General features: G+C 44.8%; 1 protein-coding gene across 4 annotated transcripts in view; it reads left to right on the top strand.

Annotated features, from left to right (window-relative positions):
* Nucleotides 1-25,124, top strand: part of IKZF4 (IKAROS family zinc finger 4) — a 60,203-nt gene that overhangs the window by 27,931 nt on the left and 7,148 nt on the right. Inside the window, exons 3-8 of one of the 4 annotated variants that reach the window (XM_035103950.2) lie at nucleotides 967-1,112; nucleotides 5,770-5,874; nucleotides 9,891-10,151; nucleotides 11,191-11,358; nucleotides 22,100-22,249; nucleotides 23,673-23,843. In XM_035103950.2, coding sequence (XP_034959841.1) covers nucleotides 9,911-10,151; nucleotides 11,191-11,358; nucleotides 22,100-22,249; nucleotides 23,673-23,843 — 730 coding nt within the window. In that variant the 5' untranslated portion in view covers nucleotides 967-1,112; nucleotides 5,770-5,874; nucleotides 9,891-9,910. Of the gene's footprint in view, nucleotides 1-966; nucleotides 1,113-5,072; nucleotides 5,875-9,890; nucleotides 10,152-11,190; nucleotides 11,359-22,099; nucleotides 22,250-23,672; nucleotides 23,844-25,124 lie in introns of those variants that run through there. The other 3 variants (XM_035103949.2, XM_035103947.2, XM_035103948.2) reach the window with 3 other exon arrangements.

The raw sequence follows: 25,124 nt of genomic DNA, 5'->3' as shown, positions 1-25,124 counted from the left end.
CTCCACACATTCAGTAGATTTTTCTCTCTCTCCTTTGGCTCTTCAATTTACCCAAGTAACATTTAAATTAAGTATGCTGTTTGTGCTGATCCCGTACCTAATGTTTTTGATCTAGTTATTTGGCCAAGGAAAACTGGTTAACCAAAGAAACATGGCTACTTTACTGTGAAAGAATGAGTCAATTGTGTCCACACACACACACACACACACACACATATATATACACACATACATACAGTGGTACCTCGCAAGATGAATGCCCTGCAAGACGAATTTTTCGCAAGACAAATGCGTCTTGCGATCTGATGGTGACTCGCAAGACGAATTCGTTTTGCGAAAAATTCGTCTTGCAAATCGCGGTTTCCCATAGGAATGCATTGAAATTTAATTAATGCAACTAATTATGGGCAAAAAAAGAAATTTCAATGCATTCCTATGGGAAACCGCGATTCGCAAGACGAATTTTTCGCAAAATGAATTGACTCGTGGAACGAATTAAATTCGTCTTGCGAGGCACCACTGTGTGTGTGTGTGTGTGTGTGTGTGTGTGTGTGTGTGTGTGTGTGTGTAATCATATTCATTCTGTTGAATGCAGTGGAGTGTTTCATTGTACTTTCACAGTTTCTCCTGCCACTTTCTGGAGTGTTAAAGGCACTTTCGATGGCAGCTCTTATCTTTCCAGAGCAACTGTGAAGCATTCATTCTGTTGCCAAAGGGTTAGGCAACAACTGCGATGTTTTTTCCATGGACTTCCTTGCTCTGTCTAGTCCGGGCAATGTTTTTTCTTTTTAATCACGAAAGGGATGTCCCCCTGTAGCTGATGGCTCTATTATCAGAGGCAAGGCATATAAAGCATTCAGAGGTGCAAGCCAGAATCTCAGCGAAAGGGGACACTGCAGCCGTATGGATTCCTGCTCTAACTGTGCTGCTTGACTGTAAAATGACGGCCGTTTCTCTCACTTCCAGGAATCTCTTCTTCCTGGAAGGTGAGTGGCTGAGTTCACCCTACTGCCGAGATGCAGCCACACACACTCACAGTCTGTATTCCAGTGCTGTTTCCAAGGAGTTGGCTGTGATAACACTCCAGGGTATCTTCAGCAAGCTAGAATAATGTAAGTTAAATGGGGAGCGGGGTGGCCGTGTGAAATAACTCCATGCTCTTTTCTGTTTTCATTTACACTTGGCGCCATTTGGGGTGTGTCTGATGCCATGCAGAACAGTGCAGGAAGTGGCTCACTTTCGATGCAAGTAAATTGATCTCTAGAATTCCTTCATCATCTGTGTCAGGGGGTGGGGTGGGGGATAGAGTCTGTTCGAAATCAGAAATGCAACTGCAGGCGATCGGTTAGGGATGAGCAACCAAAGGGGAAAGATAAATGTAGCATGTGTTATAAAAGCGGCAGACAGTGCTGTTAAAAACACACCCCCTTTTCTTCCTCCACCCTCTGCTATTTAGTAAAAGCCCGGGGAAGGGGTCAGGGCCATAATTCTCTGTGTGTTCTGGCAAGGAGCAGAAGAAATCCTTGGTTTGAGTCATTGATGCTTAAATGTGCTCCGCTGCGGACTGTTTGCTGCTTATGCCTATTTTGCTTAGCCGTATCATGGCTAACTTCTAATTAAACGATTAATATCCATATTGAGGGGTGTGTGGCTGCTTCTAGGCACTTGCAGAGATGGGCTTACTATGACGGTAGACTCTCCTGTTTACCCATCTGAGGAATGGCAGCGTTAAGGGAAAGGGTGAAATTCCTTTTTTCAAGACCCAGAAAGTGTTGGCCTTGGGGCCCACCTGGGAGAAGAAAGCAACAACTTTTCCTTAAAGATAAAATGATCACAGGGCACCAGCCTTGCATGCTGTGCCTGTGTTAAATTTGACTTCACCTGGTTGGAACAGTCTGGTTCCTTTATCTTGGCAGATCCTGGAATGTGCTAAGCTATGTGGGCCTGAGAACAGCAGCTCCTTCAAACTCTGAAGAAAATCACCTGTCTCTGTACTAAAGCCTCTCTGATGAGAATGTCTCTAGACATGCTTCCTGTCTTTTAGAAGTTGCTTCCCCCCCCCTGAGTAGATAAGAGTGCTTCCGAACAACAGGGGCACTAAACAGGAATTGGGGAGAGTGCCTTGCAGAAAAGAGGTTCAGGGGGCTGGCATTGCTGCAGTGTTTTCATTGCAGTCATTATGCTCCATGTACTGATCCTGCTTCTCTAAATGCAGTGCCAATGAACAACAGGGAAGTTCTTCTTTTCACCTGAATAAATACAAAAGAAAAAGTACTCATGTTGACCCATATGGGGGGGGAAAGCCATCATTAGGAAACACTACCTTTGTACTGAGCAAACTTTCAGGTTGCACAGAACCCTTCACCAGGAAGAGCTTGGCTGATGTTTAAGTAATGGCTTGAGTCTGTATTTTAAGTCAAAGGGTTGTATCCAGAGCTGTTGGTCCGCTCGTGCAAGTTGCCTTGTGATAGCAGAGGTCTGTTTTCCAGTGATATTAGGGGTAATCCCACACAGCAGGTCCGCCGGTGTAACGATTGCTCAAGAGCTTACGCTAGCACAGATGTACAAATTGCGCTTAAAAATCCAAGCTGTTTGTTTTTTTGGCAAGGTAATCCACTAATGGGACAAGTTCATTGCTAAGTTTCTTTAACTTCACGCTACATTAGATACAACCCACAGTCTTAAGTTGCAGCATGGAAGGAGATAGCAGACATTCAATGGCCATCATTGCTACACAAGGCCCCAGTGGCATCAAGTGGTGAGGAGTGCCTATTTCCAGCTTTGCCTGGTTTGTCAGCTGCTGCTGTTCAGCTTGGCTACACTTCTGCATACTCTAGTAACCTCCTGTCTTGACAGCTGTAAGGCTTCTTTCCTGTGCGCAGGGATTTTCTGGTATGGAGGAGCATGGACACCTGTGAGCCCGCATTCTGAAACAGTAGAACTAAGGCAGATTTTGTCACATCGGTGAGATTTAAGCCAAAGACATTCCTTCCAGTCTCTTCAAAAACCTTCAGTGAGAAACAGTGATAAATGCAGTTTACTAAGCTACCGTCAATTAGCATTCCATGGTTTCTGCTCTGCTTCCCTGCAGCTTTCTACAATGGACTGGTTAAGTTGTAATTATCCTGAATTGCTAAACTGCAGTTTAGCACAGGGGTAGGGAACTGAATGTGGCTGGCATACACATCCTTTCTGCATACACACCTGTGGGCCAACTTTGACAGGTGGGCAGCTCTGCCTACCTGTCAACCTCCTGGCATCATTATGACCTCCTGGGACAGCTTCAAAAGGGCTTGCTTTAATTAGCCGCTAATTAGCTACAAATAGACAATATGGGACCCCACCAGATCAGCAAGCCCTGCTTGGAAAAGAACAGTCCAGAGTTCCCTTGAAGCTCCCGGTCGTTTCGAGATTATTCATTTGGAACCGTGCCCTTCTCTGCCCCACATAAGATATCAAGTATGGAGGAAGGTTAATGTGGTTTGGAGAAAATGGCTTTGTGGGCTAAATTGGGACCTACACTGGGACTAATGACACACCACCGACAGGCTGTCAGCAAGTCAGCGACAAACATTGGGTCTCCCATTTTATGTCAGCTTTGGCGTAGTTAGTTATCCTGGTTTATTTAGTTTAAATGAACCAAGTTTATTTAAGAGGTTCCCCCCAATGCATGCAAAAGGAGGTAGGCTGCAATCCTATAGCAAGCCAGGAATGTTGTATCCAAAAGGAGCAACGTCGTCCCTTACCTTCATTTGGCTTCATTATAAAACATAAAGATGATTGTGCCCAATCTTACATTGAGTCTTTAGATTAAGCACACTTAACTCCTTTAAACTGGTGGAGCTGCAGGCAGATACACCAGTGCAAATATTTAATAGGGGTGAATAAAGTGCACTGATGTATCTTGTTTAGTGATTTTGTCCCTCCATAGTCATGTTAAGTCACTAAATAAGTAGTTCTTTTATCGATAGGTTGTGTTTTCAGTATACTGTGTACAATGATTTTTTTATTTATAAAAAAAATGGGATAATGGGTGGAATTTAACATAGCACTAAGGAGATGGTTGTGTCAGTGCAAGCAGTTGACCCATTGAAATTAATAAACATGACTAAGTTAAGTCCATTAATTGCAGCGGATCTACTCAGAGTAAAACTTCGTTAAATTCCTCTCTTAAGTAAGATTGGGTTGAATCCAATGAAGTTCTTCTCAGAGAAGACCTGTTGAAATGAATGGACCAAACTTAGCCATGTCCATAAATTCCATTGGTCCTACTTAGAGCATGACTGTTGTTGAATACAACCCACACTCTTTCCAAAATAATAAATGAGGTGGGCATAGGGAGGATGGGTTCCTATTAATGGAAGAAATGGAAACTGCACGCTAAAAAACAACAAGAGTGCACATTTGGATAATTTAGTAAAAGGGCAAGCTGTCAGACTCTTTAAAAAAGTAAAAGGCAATATATTCTGCGAACTCCCTAGTGTTGCATTACTTCCATGTACACTGTAGCTAATAAACCGTTAATAAGATCTTTATATGCAACCGATTCATGTTCTTCCCCATAAATAGATAGAGAACCAACTAAGCAAGTGCTTTTGGTACATGCTTTCTTCCTCTTGGAGGCAACAGCAAACAACACAGGAATCCATACATGAAGATTGTATTTGAGCCTGGATTCCGCAATCTATACATATGAAAATGTAAAAAGGTGGGTGGGTATCCACTTTTCTCCGAAACTGCTTGACCACTTGCGTTCAAATTTGGACACAACGTCACATGCGAATACACTTTGCTTAGACAGATGTCACGAATACAGTTTGCTTAGACAGATGTCACATCTGAGGCAGGTAAAGCAGGTAAAACCCACTGTTCCAGAACACAAAACTCAGACAGCCGGGGATGCTGGGAACACAGGAGAGGTTGCAAAACAGTGCCCTCTAGCAACAGCTACACTGGTACTGCACCTAGGAAAGTTTCCCTTTCCACAACAGCTCAGCTCGGCTCGGGCCAAACACAGAGATGAGCCGGGGGGAGGGGTGCATGGGTCGGGACAGGGTGGGTGCAGTCACAGGGATGAGCCACAGCAATGCATGACACATTTCTGTATTCATATTGCACATTATTTGCACAACAACAAAGCCACGTATATCCTGGGTTTTATTTAAGGTGATTCAAGTTTTAAATGGGGATCCCTTTATCCTGTAATTGCCATGTAATGAGATATTTGCACTACTTTGATGATTCCCAAGTGCTGCTGCATATATTGGTTACAAGCATTCGGGTAGCTTAGAGACTGCAGGCTTATTTTGACAATGCATGTTATACATGTTAAACCAGTGTAATTATTCTTTAAACATTTATGAATTCAGTCTTATAAATACGAGAAGGCTGCTTTATGTATGTAATAGAACTAGTTCTACCAGAATCTGACATCTCTCTTCTGAAATGCTGGTCAGATGTTCACTGTATCTGGGTCTGCACTGATAATCATCTGATCATCATAAACTATACGGTGCAAGAACAGGGCACTTATTATATACATGGTTGGGATTTGTTGGGATTCCTCCTGCTAGGTTTTCATTCAGTCAGAGCACAAGCGGAATTTTTTTCATTCAGATTTTGTAGGCTGCAAAATCTAGACCTTACTCGAGACTTTCCTTTCCTCTCTGCCCATCTTCTGTCCTAATCACAGGGGAAATACTTCTTGGTTTCTTAAAATGAGACATCCCAAGCTTACCTGTGCTCTCTGCTTCTTTATGTTCCCCAAAGGTAGTGGAGATTCCTCTTTGGAAAAGGAGTTCACCTCCACGATTGTGGGCCCTACTGTGAGCACACCAAACAGCCAACATTCCTCCCCAAGCCGCTCCCTTAGTGGTAAGTACGTCATTCTCTGATTCCTGTAGTTTACGTCCAAAAGGCATTGGGCCCAAGCCATGATCAAGGCAGAGACCACCTTTGAAATCCTCCGAAAAGGTCTGCACAAAGATAATCACATCAGCGAAGAATTTGCCTTTTGGATGAGGCCCTGGAAAAGAGGCAGTCTTTATACAGCAGCCTTGGATTATCTGAACTTTCTGCCTAGTATTTTCTCCTGCTCAGATTTTTAGTTTGAGAGATTTGAAAGTCACTGTTTGGTTCCTGACACAATTATCGATGAAGAAGGCACTTCCTCTCATAGTGAGTGAATGGCTGGAAATTGCAGTTGTTGGGAAAGCATCAGTGGTGCTAGATCTTGTGAGCAAAGAAGAGTTGGAGATGTGGGAGAGGACTCTATATTCAGATGGTGTTGGAAAAAGACTTGCTTGCGTTGATGCATTCTAATTTGCCATATTCTGCAACCACTGGCATTTCCTGCTGAAATGATCAACTGGGCTTTCCTTTTTTCTTTTCTTTTTTTTGAGAATTACAAAATTTTGCCGAAAAGCATGACCACCATGTTGCAGAGTTAACGTATGGGAAAGAAGTCAGTCTTGACTTCTGACAATTGTCTCTCGCCTGATAATACCGCTTTGGGTTAGACAGCTATAACGTCCTCTTAATTCTTTATCTGAAATCATGGGAGGTTTATATTACAGTCCAGTTGGTTTATAAAACCGATTACAGTTGGCTTATAAAAGCCAACAATTAAATCCAGTTTTAGTCACTTAGAAAGGAACATTCAAATGTCCATGTTAACACATCCGCTGCGTTAAAATTTAGTTGATCCCCTGGAAAAGCATCATCACACTTGTTCAGTGTAACAGGAGGAGAATCCAGCGTATGGTTTGAACAAATAGGAAATGAGTATCTTCCCCTTTAAAAGGGAGACGCTGCCTGATACTGTTGCTTCTGATCGGTCTTGATTTCACAGCTGGTTCAGTCAGCAAGCTCATGCCCCAGTGGAGCAGAAATATTACATAACCTGTTTTGCCAACCCAACCAGACTCTGCCTTCCTTCTGTAAGGAAAGTTGCAGAACAAAAGCCAGCCCTCCGTTTTCTGTGGGGGGGGGGGAGAGAGAAAAAGAAACACTCATTCCCAGGGGAGCGAAAAAACATCAAAGTTCAACCAGCATCACTATACCCAAGCAGCTCCTGCCACAGCGAGCAGGTTTTCACTTCATATTTGCGCACAGAGGTGTCGGCTTGCAGCTGGATCTCCAAGATGTATAAACAGGAGTGTATGCCTAATCTAAGCAGCCTGGCTTCTATTAATGTAATTAATGCCGAGATATTCTAGGAGCACAGGTAAATTCTCTACACTAGCCTCCTGCCATGGCTGCCAGCCGTAGCTGTGTGTGCAAGGCCTTCGAGTTGCTACCTTCAGTTTGTATAGCATGAATAGGTGGCAACTAGATAAGAGGGAAAAGAAGAGATGTGGGCAGTGACCTACATTCTTAACTATTCCAATGCTCTGTGGAATGCCACAAATAAAACACTCTTTAAGAATGAACATGGTAACTGCTGCCTTAATTCTAGGTGCCATTTCTTTTCTTTTCTTAAAACATTTTTATTAGTTTCCAATATACCGTTCCCCCAATAATAGCCAAATTATAACAATAACAATTCCCAAATGATACAATTCTCAAAGTGCCAGCCAACTTCCATACATTTTAGTTAAAAGTGGCTCCCCGCATGATAGTTTGGGTGCATTTCCGATCTTATATCACTGTGTTCCATTATCGTAATTAATGTCAGTTAGAATAATAATTCCTATGTAATTAACAATTTCCATTTGTGATGTTACAATATATACACATATAAAGCTTCAAGTGAGGAAACTCAAACTATTATCTTTATTCTGTCCTGCGTGTGAAAAAATTCTAGGTGACATTTCATGGAGAGTCTGAAGGGATTATATCAGCCATCTAGCCTTCCCCAACCCTGGCGCCCTCCATATGTTTTGGACTTCAACTTCCATCATGTTGTGGGCATATGCTGATTAGGATTGATGCGGGTTGGAGCCCAAAACATCTGAAGAGCATCAGGTTGGGGAAGGCTGGTTCATATTGTTTCCTTATCCCAAAACACATGAGCATAGCTAAAAGTGCCATCCTTTGCGGGGGGCAAACCAAATATGATTGGAGCACCTTTGTTCACGTGCCTGCTGTGTTTATATACGAAGCAAGTGGTGCTGGGCTTTTTAATTTTAACAAAAGAGGGATACACACGTGAGAGAACTGAACCTCCTCCCTCCCTTTATCTGCCTATGCTTTGCTGTTATGGGCATTTTGCTCCCAGCCTCCCAGTCCCAAGTTGGGGGTTCAGCTTCCCTTTTCATTTTGAGGCTCTCCACCTTCCGCTGTATTAATAGGTGGTCCTGATGCATGTGCAGCAAGCGTGTGCAAGTTATCGTGGACAATACTGAGCTACATGAACCAATGGACTGAGTTGGTATAGGCAGCTTCCTCCTGTTTTCCCATTGCAGCGGAATGCTGCTTGGAAGAGAACACAGTGGGACTTAGGAGTTGGGAGGAAATTCGTATATGAGAGTCCTTCTTTTCAGTACACTCCTTGGAATGATGTAACCTGGCCATGGACCAAAGGTTCAGGAGTGTTTATTCAGCAAGGCCTCACAACAGCATTCCTTCTGCGGCAGAGGCTGCTCCATGTGTCTTTCGGTCGAAACAGGAAGTCCTCATTTTTCAAGCTTTACATTCCATTAGCTGCTTCAAGGGGAAGCCCCACACTAGATGCTCCCTGCTTTTCAAGTTGCAAGCTTCCTCCGTCTCTGGCTTGGGAAGGGCCAGATTTTAAATATTTGCACCTTGAAATGGGACGAGCGTCCATTGTTACACCCGCTGATGTGGTTGGTTTTACAGGCCGACTGTTTGTTCCCCCAGCAAAGAGCTCTTCTTGCTAATGTCATAGCATCCCGGTTTCTTGCACATTCTTAACTGAACCTTTTGGAAACCAGACCCTGGGTTTAGGACTCTTGACCTACTGTCTATAGAAAAGCTGCCACAACATTCTTGCAGGGTGCTGGCAGAAAAATCCCTGAGTCTTAGAAGGCTGCTCTTCAGACTGTTTTGCTGCCTGTATTTTCAGAGTGAAACTTCCTTTCTACCTGGCTGGGGATCTAGTGGAGGAGGAGAGGCCTGCTCCCCCCCCCCAACACCATGTGCTGAGCCCTACATTATTTGGAGCACTGGGGATTGTATTTGATTTTTACACCTTTTGATACTCTAGAACAGGCATCCCCAAACTCAGCCCTCCGGATGTTTTGGGACTGCAACTCCCATCATCCCTAGCTATGAATTTGTCTAATCCCTTTATAAAGTTCCTTCTAAACTAGTGGCTTATTTATATTATTTATTACGTCTATATGTCACATTTCTCTTTCAAGAAGCTCTGGGTGGTACACATGATTCTCCTCATCCCCATTTCATCCTTACAACAACTCTGTGAGGTAGGTTAGGGTTAGGGTAAGAGATAGTGACTGGTCCAAAGTCACCCAGTGAGCTTCATGGCCGAGTGGGGATTCGAACCCTGCTCTCCCAGGTCCTAGTTCAACACTCTAACCGTTACACCACACTGGCTCTCTTGTAACACTGAATCCCATACGTTGATGATGCACTTTCTGAATAAATACTCCGTTGGTTTGTGCTGAATTTGCTCCCGATCAGTGTCAAGGGATGATCTAAAATAGTGGGAAAGAAGGATAAATCTTCACACACACACACACACACACACACACACACACCATACATAATTTTAGAAATTTCTATCATTCTCCCCACCCACCTGGCCTTAGATGCTAGTAGGATCTATTAATAATTATTGATGGTTATTTTTTAGAAGTTTCTTTTCACTCTCACTTTTTTAAAAAAGTCAACTGTTTACAAATACTTGTCACAAACCTGTATGTGCTTTGTTTTGTTTTGTTTTGTTTTTACATCTTTTCCCTCCGCAGCAAATTCTATCAAGGTGGAAATGTACAGTGATGAAGAATCAAGCCGGCTGCTGTCGCATGACGACCGGCTCATTGAAAAAGAGGACAGCGTGATTGTGGAGGATTCTCTCTCTGAGCCACTCGGCTACTGTGACGGGACAGGGCAGGAGCCACATTCCCCTGGCGGCATCCGGCTACCCAATGGCAAGCTGAAATGTGATATCTGTGGGATGGTGTGCATTGGCCCGAACGTACTGATGGTGCACAAGCGCAGCCACACCGGTGAGCAGGCATGGCTGCTGGTGACCGTAAGGGCTGATGCATATGCTTGGCGCTTGTATAGTGCTTTAAGTCTCAATGGTCTAAAAGTTCTGTGTGTCACGCTCAGGCTCTTTAGCCTCATATGGCTCTGAGCTGCTTTATAACTTATTTCCTTACAGGACTGGGTGTTAGATCAATCCAGGTGCATTCAGAGTACTTCACACATCTTCGTATCATGCTAAACCATGGTTTTCTGCAAGACACATGAGCTGGAACCACTCATGCTTGCTCCTGAACAGCTCCATGGAGGACTTAGGGGGGCGGTGTTAAATGAAATAATTGTGCTAGCACAAGGATTGGCACTAGCACAATGGGACTTCCTCCCTCTCCTCTTCCAGAGAGTTGGAGGATTCTCCAGAATGGATTTAGGAAGTGGTGTGGTGGGGGGAGCAGAGGGGGAGATAGTTCTGCTGCACAATGAGAAATCCTTGCCCCTTTGGTACTGTCCACTTAGGTTAAAAAAAGGTAAAGGACCCCTGGATGGTTAAGTCCAGTCAAAGGTGACTATGGGGTTGCGGCGCTCATCTCGCTTTCAAGCCGAGGGAGCCAGCGTTTGTCCGCAGACAGCTTTCTGGGTCATGTCGCCAGCATGACTAAACCACTTCTGGCGCAACGGAACGCTGTGATAGAAACCAGAGCGCACAAAAATGCAGTTTACCTTCCTGCCAGAGCGGTACCTATTTATCTACTTGCACTGGCGTGCTTTCAAACTGCTAGGTTGGCAAGATCTGAGACAGAGCAACGGGAGCTCACCCCGTCACAGGGATTCGAACCGCCAACCTTCTGATCAGCAAGCCCAAGAGACTCAGTGGTTTAGACCACAGTGCCACCTACACCATTTAACACTACACTGAATACAACCCTGAGTCTGTTTGTTTCCTTTAAACTCAGTTTATCAGCATGTTTGAACTGGGGGTCAGGGTTCATCAGTGAAAGCAAAGATCGAGGCTAACTTTTCTGGATACTCATCCCAATGCACTCTTCTTCTTCTTCTTCCTAGGTGAGAGGCCATTCCATTGCAATCAGTGCGGTGCCTCCTTTACCCAAAAGGGCAACCTCCTGCGCCACATCAAGCTGCACTCGGGCGAGAAGCCCTTCAAATGTCCCTTCTGTAACTATGCCTGTCGGAGGAGAGACGCACTCACGGGGCACCTCCGAACACACTCAGGTGGGTTACGGGGCACTTCTGCTCTAATTCAGTTTTATGGGTATTTTCTTTTCTTTATTGTCCCATTGTTTTATGTACAGTGTTTAGAAATGTATATAATTAAGCAGTATATAAATTTCTTAGATAAAAAATAAATAGTTATAGCAAGGTAGGGCTTGGTGGGTTGATAGAACTATCTCTTGCTCTTTGCCCTCGGCCCAAACCTCTGCTAGTCGGAGTCACCTCTTCTTAAAGGTAGGTAGACCACAGTGACCACCCATGTCAGGCTTCAGGGAATCCGATCCCTCCCCTGGTGGCAGCCAAAAAGCAGATAAACAAGAATAGTTCTTACCACGTAATTTATTCAGTATTCACAGAGAGAGACGAAGGAATGCAGTCTCTGTTAAATAATGGCATTGCTCTGACTAAATTCCAACCGCCTCCATCTCTCCTATTCTATGTCATCCCTGCGCTGGCTAATTTTGAGTTTTCTGCCTATGAGCTTTCTGTTCTACTACTCTCAATGCCTGCCTAGTCCGGGGGGGGGGGGCGCTCAGGAACGCTTTCCAAAGACACTGAATCTGTCAGCTGTCGCTCCTCCGGTGCTGCTTCTTCCTGCTTGTTCCTCTCCCAATATTTCCCAGCTTTCCCCCCTCTGCAGCCTGTGAACTATGTCCTTCTGCAAACCACTGTTCTAAATCTATACTGTCTTCCTGTTCTTGGGAAGGTTCAGGAGAAGGTGGGGGCAGCCCCCACCATTCCTCCTCAGTTCAGCCCCTGGCAACCCACAACCATCCAACCATTCCCTGTGTTCCACTACCTCCAGTGCCTGCCTTCTAATCTGGATCTACCCATTCATGATATCTTTCTCTCTGACAGATGTTATTTACTTGTTTCACCTGTATCCCACCCTTCCTTCAACTCTGAAGATGGAACTATCTTCACATCATTCTCTGTTATTTAGGAACATTCCCGTCGTTCAGGTTCTTCTCTAACTGACCCTGGAAATCTTTGTATTGTTGACTACACATTATCTTAATGGCAGTTTTATCAAGCTTTACCTGTTGGTCATAGTAATCTCTTAAATTGAGCCTTCTCTGTCCTCAATCCTATGGATTAACATGACCTCATGTTGCACCTGAATAAAGCCTCAATTGGAGCAATTAAAGTTCAGCTGAAGATCTGTATAACTTCTCAAAGTTGTGACTTACATAAAAGGGGTGTGTGTGAATATCTAAACAAAATTTTTAAACTTAGAATCTACTTCATTAGGAAAGGAATTACATTGAAAATAAAACTTATCAGTGTCATAGCATATTTACGCAAATCTATGTTTCAGCCACACCTGGAATGCTGGGCATGTAATTCTGGACACCGCACCTCAAAAGGGATACTTTTAAAACAGAGAAATTAAATTTAAAAGCAACCAAAATGATCAAGGCACTGGAGCAACTCCTTTATAAGAAAAGGGTTACACTGTTTAGGACTTTCTAGCTTAGAAAAAAGACACGGGGTAGGGAAGCAAATTATGAGATAGCTCAGTTGGTAGCATATGAGATCTCAGGGTTGTGGGTTTGAGCCCCACATTGGGCAAAAAAGTTTCCTGCATTGCAGGGGGTTGCACTAGATGACCCTCACGGTCCCTTCCAACTCTACAATTCTATGAAAGTAGTGATCGCTGCCAGCTTGGATGGATTTAAAAGGAGAATAAGACGTATCAGTAGCTACTAGTCATGATGGGGGGGGGTATATTTCTTTCCGTATCAGAGTAGTATTCCTCTGTTATTACAATCTAGTCTTGTTTGCATTTTTTCCCATAGGCATCTGGTTGGCCACTGTGGGAAAGAGATTGCTGGATTATTTAGACCTTTAGGCTGCTCTTATTCTCTTATCTTGCACTGCTGGATTCAATTCCTTGCTGGCTTTCTGTGGGCTACTGGTTTGTGAATAGGGTGCCTTATTTGTGTAGAGATGTGTAGGATTTGTGTGGACGATTGACATGAAGCTGGATTGATGAGTTTGTCCTCAGCCTCTTAACCACAATACTTGTGTTGTAGTTCTTTAAATTTAGTCTAAGGTTTTTTACTGTAGCAGTTGACTTGCCGTAAGCGGTTGGGGGGGCAGGAAAGAGAGAGGGAAATCTGCCCACCTGCTGAGCATATATTATTTTCTCTTAGCTTCTATTTCTGCAGTGCTTTGGGGCTTTTTAACACAAACAAAATTCTTCTCTCACGCGGTGAACTTCCCGCCCTGAAAAAAACAAGTTTCTTTTTGCATTATTTAGAAAGCCCTGATTAGCTATTTTGTGAGCAAAGGAGATCAGCTTGTTGTTGTTCCCCCCTGCCCTCCTTGCAAGCTTGCATGGAAGTTGAGGGATGCCGTGGAATCACGACAGCTCTCTTCACAGATCACTGTGCATTGCTGGGATGCTGTTGCTCTGTGCCTTGAGGCCTCTGGCCTTCCTGAAGAGTCCTTCAGTCTGGAGCAATCAAAATCAGTTGTCACTTCCCCCCAACCAGCTTCTGCTTGGGTGGTTCCTGGCGACAGTTAGCAGTGGCGACAGCTCCTCTGATTCTGACCCTTGGCGGCCGGGGGGGGGGATGGGACGGGATGCCAGGAGGTATCCATGGTGCTCAGAACTATTTTGCACGTCTCGTTTTTGAGACCGAGAAAGAACTTGCAGTTTGGGGGGATTCGCTCAGTCGCAAAACAAAAGGTGTTGGCATTTGCCACCAAGTGAGACGCTGCCTCTGCAAAGAGCACTTTCGGGGTCATCGTATGCGGGAGCATCGGAAAATACCCTGAAGGACCAGCCAGATGGATTGTGGGGACTGACATGAAACGTCAGCTAAGTCAGGGTCCTGCCTTCAGAGGAAGACTGCCTCACCTGATAAAGAACCAGACTGTAATCTTTAACCGCCACAACCCTGCTGAAAAGTTAAGTTAATGCAAAAGAGTTTTGTCATCTGAGGTTCCAGATAGGTTTGGGAATATATCCCTGTTCAGCCCCAGTAGACCAGATGCTCAGGAGTTTTCCTAGAACAACCCTCTTAAATACAAATAGTAGGCCATCGTGGAAGTGCTAGGCCTTAGCAGCTAAGGTGGTATTCCCATCTTACCTATCTGCTTCCATTTCTCTCTTTCTCTCAATCCTAATTGGGTGGCAAACCTCTTGTCTGGCCTATACCACTTGTGACTGCTGGCGGGGGCTCACGTGACAGCTCCTCAGTGCCAAACGCTAGACTTGTCCCTGACATGCTTGTTTTCTGTGTGCAGGGAATGTCTTTGTATTGAGGTATCTCAATGAGCCCTAAGCCAACCTGAAGTATACTTACTAGGGGATGCTACTACTGCTTGCTAATTTCCTGTACCCAATTGTACCATTTTTTCAGACACTGAAATGAAATACCCCAGAGTGCAGAAGTAGGTAGGATTGTCATTTGATTTCCTTTTTTATCCTTTTGTTCATGTCTCTTTCCCACTCCCCATAGATTTAAAATTGTGCTTGTCCCAAAAGGCTCAGGGTGGAAAACTGTATCTGAGGCATAACAAGACTAGTGTACCCTTGTTCCCAAGGCTTATACGGTAGTATAAAACTGTGTTTCACTGAGTTTCTCTGCTAGTCAAAAGGCAAACCTAAGCCCAGAAGAAGGCTAAACACCAGCAGCTGGTTAGCTGAACTGCTACAATTGCTGTTATTCAGTATATAGGTAAAAAGGTAAAGGATCCCTGGATGGTTACGTCCAGTCAAAGGCAACTATGGGGTGCAACGCTCATCTCACTTCAGGCCAAGGAAGCCAGCATTTGTCCATGGAAACACCATTTACCTTCCCGCTGCAGCGGTACGTAGTTAACTTGCTTTTGAACTGCGACCAGGGACACAGGTGGCTTTGTGGTCTAAACCACTGAGCCTCTTGGGCTTGCCAAGCAGAAGGGCAGCATTGGAATCCACGCAATGGGGTGAGCTCCCATGGCTCTGTCCCAGCTTCTGCTAACCTAGCAGTTCGCAGGTATATGAGCACGAGTAGATAAATAGGTACCGCTGCGGCAGGAAGGTAAACAGCGTTTCCGTGCACTCTGGCACTTGTGCACCAGTAGCGGTTTCATAATGATCCGGAAAGCTGTCTGTGGACAAACACCTGCTCCCTCCGCCGGAAAAGCGAAATGAGCGCTGCAACCCCATAGTCGCCTTTGACTGGACTTAACCACCCAGGGGTCCTTTACCTTTTTTATTCAGTATATACATGACATTTAGCTATTCCAGCTGTTCTCTAAGGGTCCCTAGGAATTTTAGTGCCATGGCTAGAGGTCAGAGAAAAAGAACTATGGACACCTCCCCATACACACATGTGCACACAAAAGTACAATTCTCAATTCCACCACAATTTTGGTGGAAGCAATTTTTTTGGGGGGGGAATGTTTTAAGCAAATTTAGAATGTGAGTCAGTAGCAGACGGGGGGATGGGGATGGGGCAAAGCCTGCTGGATCAGACCAATGACCCATCTAGACTAGCATCCTGGTGGCCAATGGGTGCCTCCAGGAAGCACTCAAGCAAGGCCTGAGCACAACAACACCCTGCTCAACTGCAATTGGTTGACTCGCAACTGGTACTCAGAGACATTCAACAACAGTGAAGGTGGAACACAGCCATCATGACTAGTAACCATTGATCGCTTTATCCTCCATGAATTTGTCTAATCCTCTTTTAAAGCCCCACCGTACCGTGTGCTGCTGATGTGTAGTAAGCAATATATCTGCCGGCTCTGCCGTGTTGTGTGCATGTAGCAGCCCCAGAACATAGCTTAAATTAGGGCTTTCCTTATGCCATTTATTCATGCACTAATTGAGATGGATAACCCCAGGCATGCTTTCATCAAACCACTGAAAATTAACGTGTACATTGCCACAGGCAGTTTGTCTAATGGAACCCTATCCTGAACCTTCTTAGCTTTGCAAAGTTGTTTCTAGCTTACCTACCCTTTTAATTATTGCAGAGTCTGGAAAGCGTATTGCTATCTCCAGTGTACCTTGATGTTCTTGTTATCCTTATCGCTGGTTCATCCCTTCAGCTCCTGCTAAGATGTTGATATCCGGAGGCAGGGAAATCTGCAGGAGAAGAGTTTTGCATTATGTAACAAAGAGGAATAGATACATGTACAGACGCCAGTATATGTTGGCTTTAATTTCTAGGGGGCCCCCCCTGACAGTTTTGGGCAGTGTATTATAACTGAAAACTCAAACTCAAAATGGCCAATCAAAAGACAAGGCATTGCTGTTAAATCCTTAGGGGTTCCCACCGAAAGCCTGCTCAGATTAGAAAGCGTTACTGTGGGGCTTTTGAAAGACCTATGAAAGACCACAGTGGGAGCATTCTAGATCGAGGGCAGCCTATGCCAAGAATGCTGTCTCCTTGTAGAATGAAATTAGTGCACAGAAGGTATATGGGAGAACCTGCTCTTAGTTGATCTCAGTAAGAGAGTAAAGGAAAGAGTAGGTCTCTTTGGTAAGCTGGGCTGAAGCCATTAAGCCTCCAGAGGCAAAAGCTTTGTAATTATTTGCACAGCTTATTGTCCTGAGAGCTAAAGAGAGGAGTCTATACCCAGGGCTGCATATAATCTACACTCCAGAAATCCAGAGCCTGTGCCGAAAACAATTTAAATTCTGTGCTTTGCACGATTTATGCAAAATCATGTTGTACAATATATTCAGGCCGTGAGGGCAAAGGCTGAAGTGAGACTGCATCTGAGGTCTAAAGGATTCAAGTGGGCACAGTATATACTAATGCATACATGCCCCCCCCCCCCGGAAAGCCTATCCCATAAATTTCTTGGTATGTATGCATCTGAGATGCTGCTTACATGTTTCTAGGTTTGCTTAAGCAAAAAAAGAAGGCAGCTTCAGACTCCAGTGCAGACAGTTATCTTTATCTCTCCACTGTCTTTAGTGACATTGTAGTTTTTTAGATCTTTCCTTAATCTGTGCACACGTAGAACTTGAATCCCTGTTTTGGTCCTTTTGGTTTGTTGCCTACCTGACTCTGAAAATAAGCTTGTGTGTGTGTGTGTGTGGATAGGTGATGCCTGGTGAAATAGGGAGAAGAGAAGAAGGGTATCCCAGTGGTCTTGGGGATGAGGGCTCACTGGCATGTATAAAGTTCCATGTGTGACTGACAGTAGCAGAACAGATTGTGTAAAATAAGCAGATGTATGTAAAAGTGATTAATTTGCATGCTTCGTGCAGGGCACAGAATTGCGATTTCTTGACTCAGCATTTTATTTACCTTAGCACAGAATATTCTCTCAAGTGCATGGAGCATGCATAGCCTCAGGCATGGCTCAAACCCCCTGTGCTCTCAGGCAGCATGAGTTGATGCTGTGCATATAAACCAGCTCAGCTGACAGTCAGCATGTGCAGCTATCAAGCAGCTTAAAAAGGTAAATGAGCCAGTATGCAAGGAACAGCTGATATCATTCTTCACTTTCTGCAGTGTCACCCTTTTCTTGTACCTAGAGTTATGTTGGAGTCGGGTATGTTTGGTCTTAACACTGTGTTTTAGTTGCTTAAGGTCCCTTCTTCTGAAAATTGATCTTAAAATCAAACTAATTCCCCCCCCCTTTTACTTACTTACACATCTCTCTTTTAAAGCAATGGATATGGAGTGTGATAAATATTGACAGAAACTCGCCTGCAGTTCCCTGCACAAATGGTCAGTTTAGAAGGACCCTCAAGACTTCGACCTAGTTGTCTCAAGAAGCATGCTTTTTCCAAGGCCGGGCCTTCTGTTTCATTAGTGTACTATATATTCCTGCGTATAAGACTACTTTTTAACCCAGGAAAATATTCTCAAAAGTCGGGGGTCGTCTTATACGCCGGCTCGTATTTCTTATACGGCGAGTATATCCCAAACTCTTTATTTTAACTGGGAAAGTTGGGGGTCGTCTTATATGCCCAGTCGTCTTGTACGCCGGAATATAATTTCTCTGCCACTAGCCCTCTGCATATCACGGCACAGAATGATGATAAGCAGCTGTTGACGGATAAAATGTGCCAAATCCTAACATTTGTTTGTAATATCAAAGAAAATTAAGGCTGTGCAGAAGGGCAGATTGTTAATATGAGGCAGAGAGGGTATATGAGTGAAATGACAGTAACCTCATCAGCGTTTGGATTTTACGGCTGTAAAAATAGCCTCTCCCACTTGGGGAAGGGGAGCAAGGAATATCTTTCTTCTCCCCACCCCACCCCTTAACCTGACATGTGTGTTTCATGCTGTTCCCCTGGGTGAGGCAGTTGCTTTCATCTTTGAAGATCTGCCTCCAAAAAAGTGAGGATTTATAAACCAGATCAAACGCATCACATCAGTTAGAAATAGATCAGAAGCTGCATCTGCACGTGGGATCACTAGGATGACTCTCCTCCCGTGGGGCTACCTCTCTTCGGTACACAACTCTCCTCTCTCTCTCCCTTCTCTCCCCCCCCCAACCCAGTAAACAAATGCATTTGGAATTTGCATTCAGCAGACCCAATTCTATAGAATTTTCTCTTCTCTCCCCTCCCCTCCTTCCCCAGATATTTGGAGAGCGGACTGTCAAAATTATGTTCCCTGTTTTTATATATTCAGTTTAAAGATTGAAAGGGTCTTCTTGCCCACAGAGGAAATGCGATTTTAAGTGAAGCACAACTTAAATGAGAAATTACTCTTTTGATTAGGTATGACAACGGGCTTCCTTTAAAACAAACAGTACCGGGGGTTGTGTGTGTAGCTCAGAAATAGATTGTGTTACGGAGTCAGTGGCTCTTCCAAATAGGGACCCTATAGATGTCCTAGACCTTCTTTGCTGGGCTCTTAAAATCTCCTTGTCAGTAGGGAACAGATTCCCAGTTGTGGGGTAACTCTCATGCTGTATGTCAGGTGTGGGGAGTACCAGTTTCTCCCCTGAGGGCCACTTTCCCTATGAAGTAATTTGTTGGGTGCTGAATGTCATGGGTAGCTGGGGTTGGAACTAAAAAATTTTGCAGGGCCACCTACCCCATTCCTCCACATGCATGAACACTCAGTGGTATTACCAGTGTCGGATTGACTTGAGGCAGAAGCCCAGGTCCCCGCTCTGCAGAATGAACAGGAGGGCTCCCAAACTCTGCAGAGCTGGCTTATCACACTTGGACCCTGTTAAGTCCAGATACAAGAATTACCTAATCGCACCACTGCATCCATTAATTTTCTTACACACACACACACACACACACACACACCCTTACCTTCTCTAAGTGGGATTATTCCTGGAATTGTACTGTGCTTCCCGTGTGCCCTGTGTGTCTCAGAAGCACAGAATGAGAATAAGGCTGCTCCTCGTTCTGCTTCCAGGAAGGCTGCTCCTCGTTCTGCTTAAGAGAAGGCAGCAGAACACTTGCCATTGTTGAGTATGGCAACTTGGATTGAAGACCCCTGATCGTGACTCCTCAGCTTGGAATTAGAAAGGCACTAAGCCATTCCGGAATCTACTTTTTCAGTAGCACACAATTCACTTCAGTTTCTGACAAGACACCAGCTGGCTTAAGAATTTCACTTAGAAGGCTTGTTGAAAGAGGAATGTCAAAAGGGCAGTAGAGAAGGTCCCTGCGTTATATAAAATGGCAGGGAGTTCCAAAAGGCCATCTCCATTCATAAAAACATTCCTAGTTCAGTTTTTCTGTGTGTCTCAGTTGAGTCAAGAGGCAGAAAGTTAAACCCCCCACTCCCCTTTCATTCTCAGTGCATTGTGTAGGGCTATTGATCTTCACCATTGCATTTGACATTGCACAGGCTCTGTGAGATGTCTTCCACCCTCCTCCTGCCAGCCTCTTTTTTTTCTTTTTTGGTGAACCTTTTGCTTTTCTAGCCGCTTCCCAGAAGTGTTTTTGTTTTGTTTTTTAAGCAGGCTGCTAGTTTTCATGGTCCTGGTCTCTTTCTCCCTTCCCCACTCCCGATCCATGATCTTCTTGCCCCCGGGACTGGACTGGAGGACTACGTTATCAGCCAGTATGTTGTAAAAACCCTGAGCTGTTTTATTTCACCACCACCATTTACTATGAAGACCCTAAGGATGTGCTTTATTAGTTTTGAGATCTGCCACTTCATAGGTAATTGGGAACTAGGGCAGATCAAACTCATCAGCTGCGACTCCACTGTCTCCACCGGCAGCATATAAATTAAATAATTTTCTTACCTTGCTCGAAGCCTAAAATAAGCATACAAGTCTGTCTTGTTACAGCATTCATGAAGATTTCCCTCTGGAACATGGTTTTCGGAGTACACCATGTGAAGAAGAAAAGTAGCTAGCTTGAGTATATTCAGTGATACATTGTTAGGCAGTGGTACCTCGGGTTGCGGACCCGATCCATTCCAGGGTGCCGTTTGCCCCCCAAAAAGGCCGCAACCCGAACAGCACTTTTGCGCATGCGCGAAAGCAAAATAGAGCTCTTCTGTGCATGTGCGCGCGATGAAACCCGGAAGTAAACACTTCTGGGTTTTCCGCGTTTGTAACCTGGAAAAACGCAACCCGCAGCGGATGCAACAAGAGGTATGACTGTAAATGTCTATTTCCCCCTTCACCATTGAGTACAGTACTACAACCACCAAGATTAGAGGTGGCTTCCAGGTGGCTTTTCTTGTTAATATATTTATTGATACTTACTAAAATATATACAAAAATTCATACCTGTTACAAAATATCTTTTTATAATACACTGAAATAAAACAGATACTTAATCTAAAAAAAAACAGAGGCAGAAAAAAGAAAAGAAAAATGAAGAGAAAGCAGAAGAGAAAAGGATAAAGAAAGATAAAAAGACTTCCAGTTCTCTGTCCTGCAGCTAAATATAGTATTCACTCATTAACATCCAGCCATTCTACTGACGAATATTTTTTTCAATCTTCAAATCCAAATATTACATGTTCATTTTCTCTTTCATGCAAAAAGCCCATAGGAAGTTTCCAATAAATTTCAGTAATGATTTTTCTCTAATTAAACACGTTAACTTTGCCATCTTAGCCAAGTCCAATAGTTTTATCAGCCATTCCTCTGTAGTGGGTCGGTTTGTATTTTTCCATCTCTGTGCATATAACAATCTCGCCATTAACTTATTTCATTATAGAAATCAGGCACTGGTCTGGCTTCTAATTCAGACTGTGACAAGCACTTCCTCTTTGCTTTTTTTTTGGGGGGGGAACACTTCTTTTAGCAATGATTTCCAATTGATCCATCAGTGAGGACTTCTGATGCTCCGCTAAAGCCCCCTTACTCTCTAAATAGTAACATTCAGATATGTAAAGCGGGAAGAACAAAATGAGGGCAGTTATATCAGTTGTCCTTGAATTTTGGAGTGCCTTCAGTGACTAGGGCCTAATGAGGATGTTCTGATCTGATCTGAGTCCCTTACCAGAAAGCTGGGGAGGGGACAAACACATATTTGATCTTGGCAGCGATGATCATAGAAATGGTGACTGGAGAGAGGAGGACTTCTTTCAGCAGGAAATCATTTGAAAGATGCCCCTTTTCCTATAGCGTCTCAAGCCAGGCACAGTTGCAGAGACAGACAACTGAACCATTTGCGAAGTTGGTGGTTGTTGTTTTTTGTTTGTGCCTGTCTCCTTTCATTCCTACAGCTGCAGGCAGGCTGTCAGCGCTTCCTGGTTCTTGCTGACCCAACAGTTGCTGTGGCGGTTCGAGAAACATGTGAATTTTATTACTGGACCCATTTATGTTTCCCTTTCCGTTTCAGTCTCCTCCCCCACTGTCGGAAAGCCCTACAAATGTAATTATTGCGGCCGCAGCTACAAGCAGCAAAGCACGTTGGAAGAGCACAAGGAACGCTGCCACAACTACCTGCAGAGTCTTAACACTGAACCACAGTCGCTGGCTGGCCAGCAAGGTAAGTCCGGACCTGCCAGGCTGGAACAGGCGAGTTCGAGGGGCAGTGTTGTCGGTCACTTAGGATGGCTTTGCGCACAGCAACTTTTGCAAGTATCCAAACCGGCTAGGAGGGTCTGTGTGGCTGGAACAGTCCGAATCGTCTTCTGTGCTGCAAAATGCCTTCCCTAGCGGGCACTTCCTCTTTGAGGTTGTTCCCCTCCACCAGTGGCATAGGAAAGGGGGGGAACGGAGGGAGCGCACTGCCCCTGGCACCATCTCTGGCAGGGTGACAAGAGGGCACCCCACGGGGGTGCCATCGCGCTGCCACAGCCGCGTGCAAAGGATCCTCCTCTCATGGGTATACCCTCCACTGCCGCCTCTTCACCCCCACAGCAGGAGGAGGAGCAGCACCAGCTGGTGCGGTTGTGGCTGTAGCAGCAGCGGCAAAGGCCACCGCCTCCCCAAGGCAGAGGGAGCGAGCAGAGCCGTGCAGATGTTTGCAGCACTGTCAGCAAACCGCCCGTATGGGCGGCAGCAGCTGCAGCGGCAAGCAGGCAATCCTGCTGCCCTGTGGCATGCACCGTACGTAGTGGCGCCGTACATTCACCGTACGGTCGGTTTGCCCCACCCCGGGTACCGATCATGCTTCGTTCGCCCCTGCCCTCCACTGCATGGAATTTCCATCTAAATGCAGATTTAGTTACTGTTGCCATCATCGTTATTATTTGCTTCATTTATGGATCACTTAGCATGAGGCATCTTGCCATCTGTTTCAGCAGCAGGCACTAGTTAGATGATGAGGACTAGAAACCCATATCTAGTCCAGGTGAATATTTGGGTTTTAGTGTCTAGAACATGTAGGGCCTGGTAGTCAGAGAGACCATGGCCTTGAAGCACAGAGTCTAAATGGGTTCACTGATCAGTCTGGTCACTGAGATCCAGCTCCGAGGACCTTCTGGCAGTTCCCACACTGCAAGAAGTGAGGTTACCGGGAACCAGGCAGGGGGACTTCTCGGTAGTAGCATCCTCTCTGTGGAATGCCCTCCCATCGATGTCAAGGAGATGAGTAACTATATAACCTTTAGAAGACATCTGAAGGCAGCCCTGTATAAGGAAGCTTTTTAACATGTAATGTTTTATTATGTTTTTATATATGTTGGAAGCCGCCCAAAGTGGCTGGGGCAGCCTAGTCAGATAGTTGGGGGTACAAATAATAAAGTTGTTGTTATCATAGACCTGGGGAACAGGATCTAAATTGGATGAATGAAATTTAGCATTGGGAGTCTGTTCCATTCTTGCTGATTTTGCTGTGTGACTTTTTCCTCCCTCGGCAAACCACTGAACCATCAGCATCTCTTTTTCCACAATATAGGCCTTCCAAAGGTTGAGGCAGAAATGCTCTAGGGAGCCAAACGTCACACCTGCTTTTGTTTCCTTGCCAGGTGACGAGATGCGGGACTTGGAGATGGTGCCGGACTCCATGCTTCACTCCTCAGCCGACCGGCCGACCTTCATTGACCGACTGGCAAACAGCATCACCAAACGAAAACGCTCCACACCTCAGAAATTTGTGGGTAAGGAGCTTCCCCTGGATTCCTGGAAGTGGACTAAAGGTAGTGGCAGGACAACGGAGCTGTTGACCACCGACAGTTGTGTTATTTATTGTCTTGGGTGTTTCCCTGTGGGCCATCAGATCCTGCATTCGCAACCCCGCCAGCTTTTATCATGAGCAAGTTTGCAGATGACACCAAATTGGGGGTGGGGTGGGGCTGGCTAATACCCCAGAGGACAGGATCACACTTCAAAATGACCTTAACAGATTAGACAACTGGGCCAAAGCTAACAAGATGAATTTTAACAAGGAGAAATGTAAAGTACTACACTTGGGCAAAAAAAATGAAAGGCACAAATACAGGATGGTAGACACCTGGCTTGAGAGCAGTACATGTGAAAAGGATCTAGGAGTCTTGGTAGGCCACACACTTGACATGAGTCAACAGTGTGATGCAGCAGCTAAAAAAGCCAATGCAATTCTGGGCTGCATCAATAGGAGTATAGCATCTAGATCAAGGGAAGTAATAGTAATAGTACCAGGGAAGTCAGACCTCACCTGGAGTACTGTGTCCAGTTCTGGGCACCACAGTTCAAGAAGGATACTGACAAGCTGGAACGTGTCCAGAAGAGGGCAACCAAAATGGTCAAAGGCCTGGAAACGATGCCTTATGAGGAACGGCTTAGGGAGCTGGGTATGTTTAGCCTGGAGAAGAGAAGGTTAAGGGGTGATATGATAGCCATGTTCAAATATATAAAATGATGTCATATAGAGGAGGGAGAAAGGTTGTTTTCTGCTGCTCCAGAGAAGCAGACACGGAGCAATGGACTCAAACTACAAGAAAGAAGATTCCACCTAAACATTAGGAAGAACTTCCTGACAGTAAGAGCTGTTCGGCAGTGGAATTTGCTACCAAGGAGTGTGGTGGAGTCTCCTTCTCTAGAGGTCTTTAAGCAGAGGCTTGACAGGCATATGTCAAGAATGCTTTGGTGGTGTTTCCTGCTTGGCAAGGGGTTGGACTGGATGGCCCTTGTGGTCTCTTCCAACTCTATGATTCTATGATTCTATCCCTCTCCATGCTGGATTGCAAAAAAGTGGTTGGGTAGGGCATCTCGCAGCAAGATGGCAGCTACCGCTAGACTGGGACTTGACAGCCATTTATGGTCGCTGGAATAGCTGCCATTAGTAGGATTTGGCTTCATGTCTGGCGCAGAACTAAACTACAAGGTGGTAGACCCACTAGATTAATTTGGCTGTTGTGGGAGTTGTTTTCTTCTGTTTTCATGGTATAATTTAATTGTATTCATGTTATTGAATGTGTTGTAAGTTAGAGACTTTCAGG

Source organism: Zootoca vivipara, chromosome 2 (genome assembly GCF_963506605.1).
Source record: "Zootoca vivipara chromosome 2, rZooViv1.1, whole genome shotgun sequence".
Taxonomy (NCBI): domain Eukaryota; kingdom Metazoa; phylum Chordata; class Lepidosauria; order Squamata; family Lacertidae; genus Zootoca; species Zootoca vivipara.
This window is presented reverse-complemented; position numbering and strand designations above follow the sequence as displayed.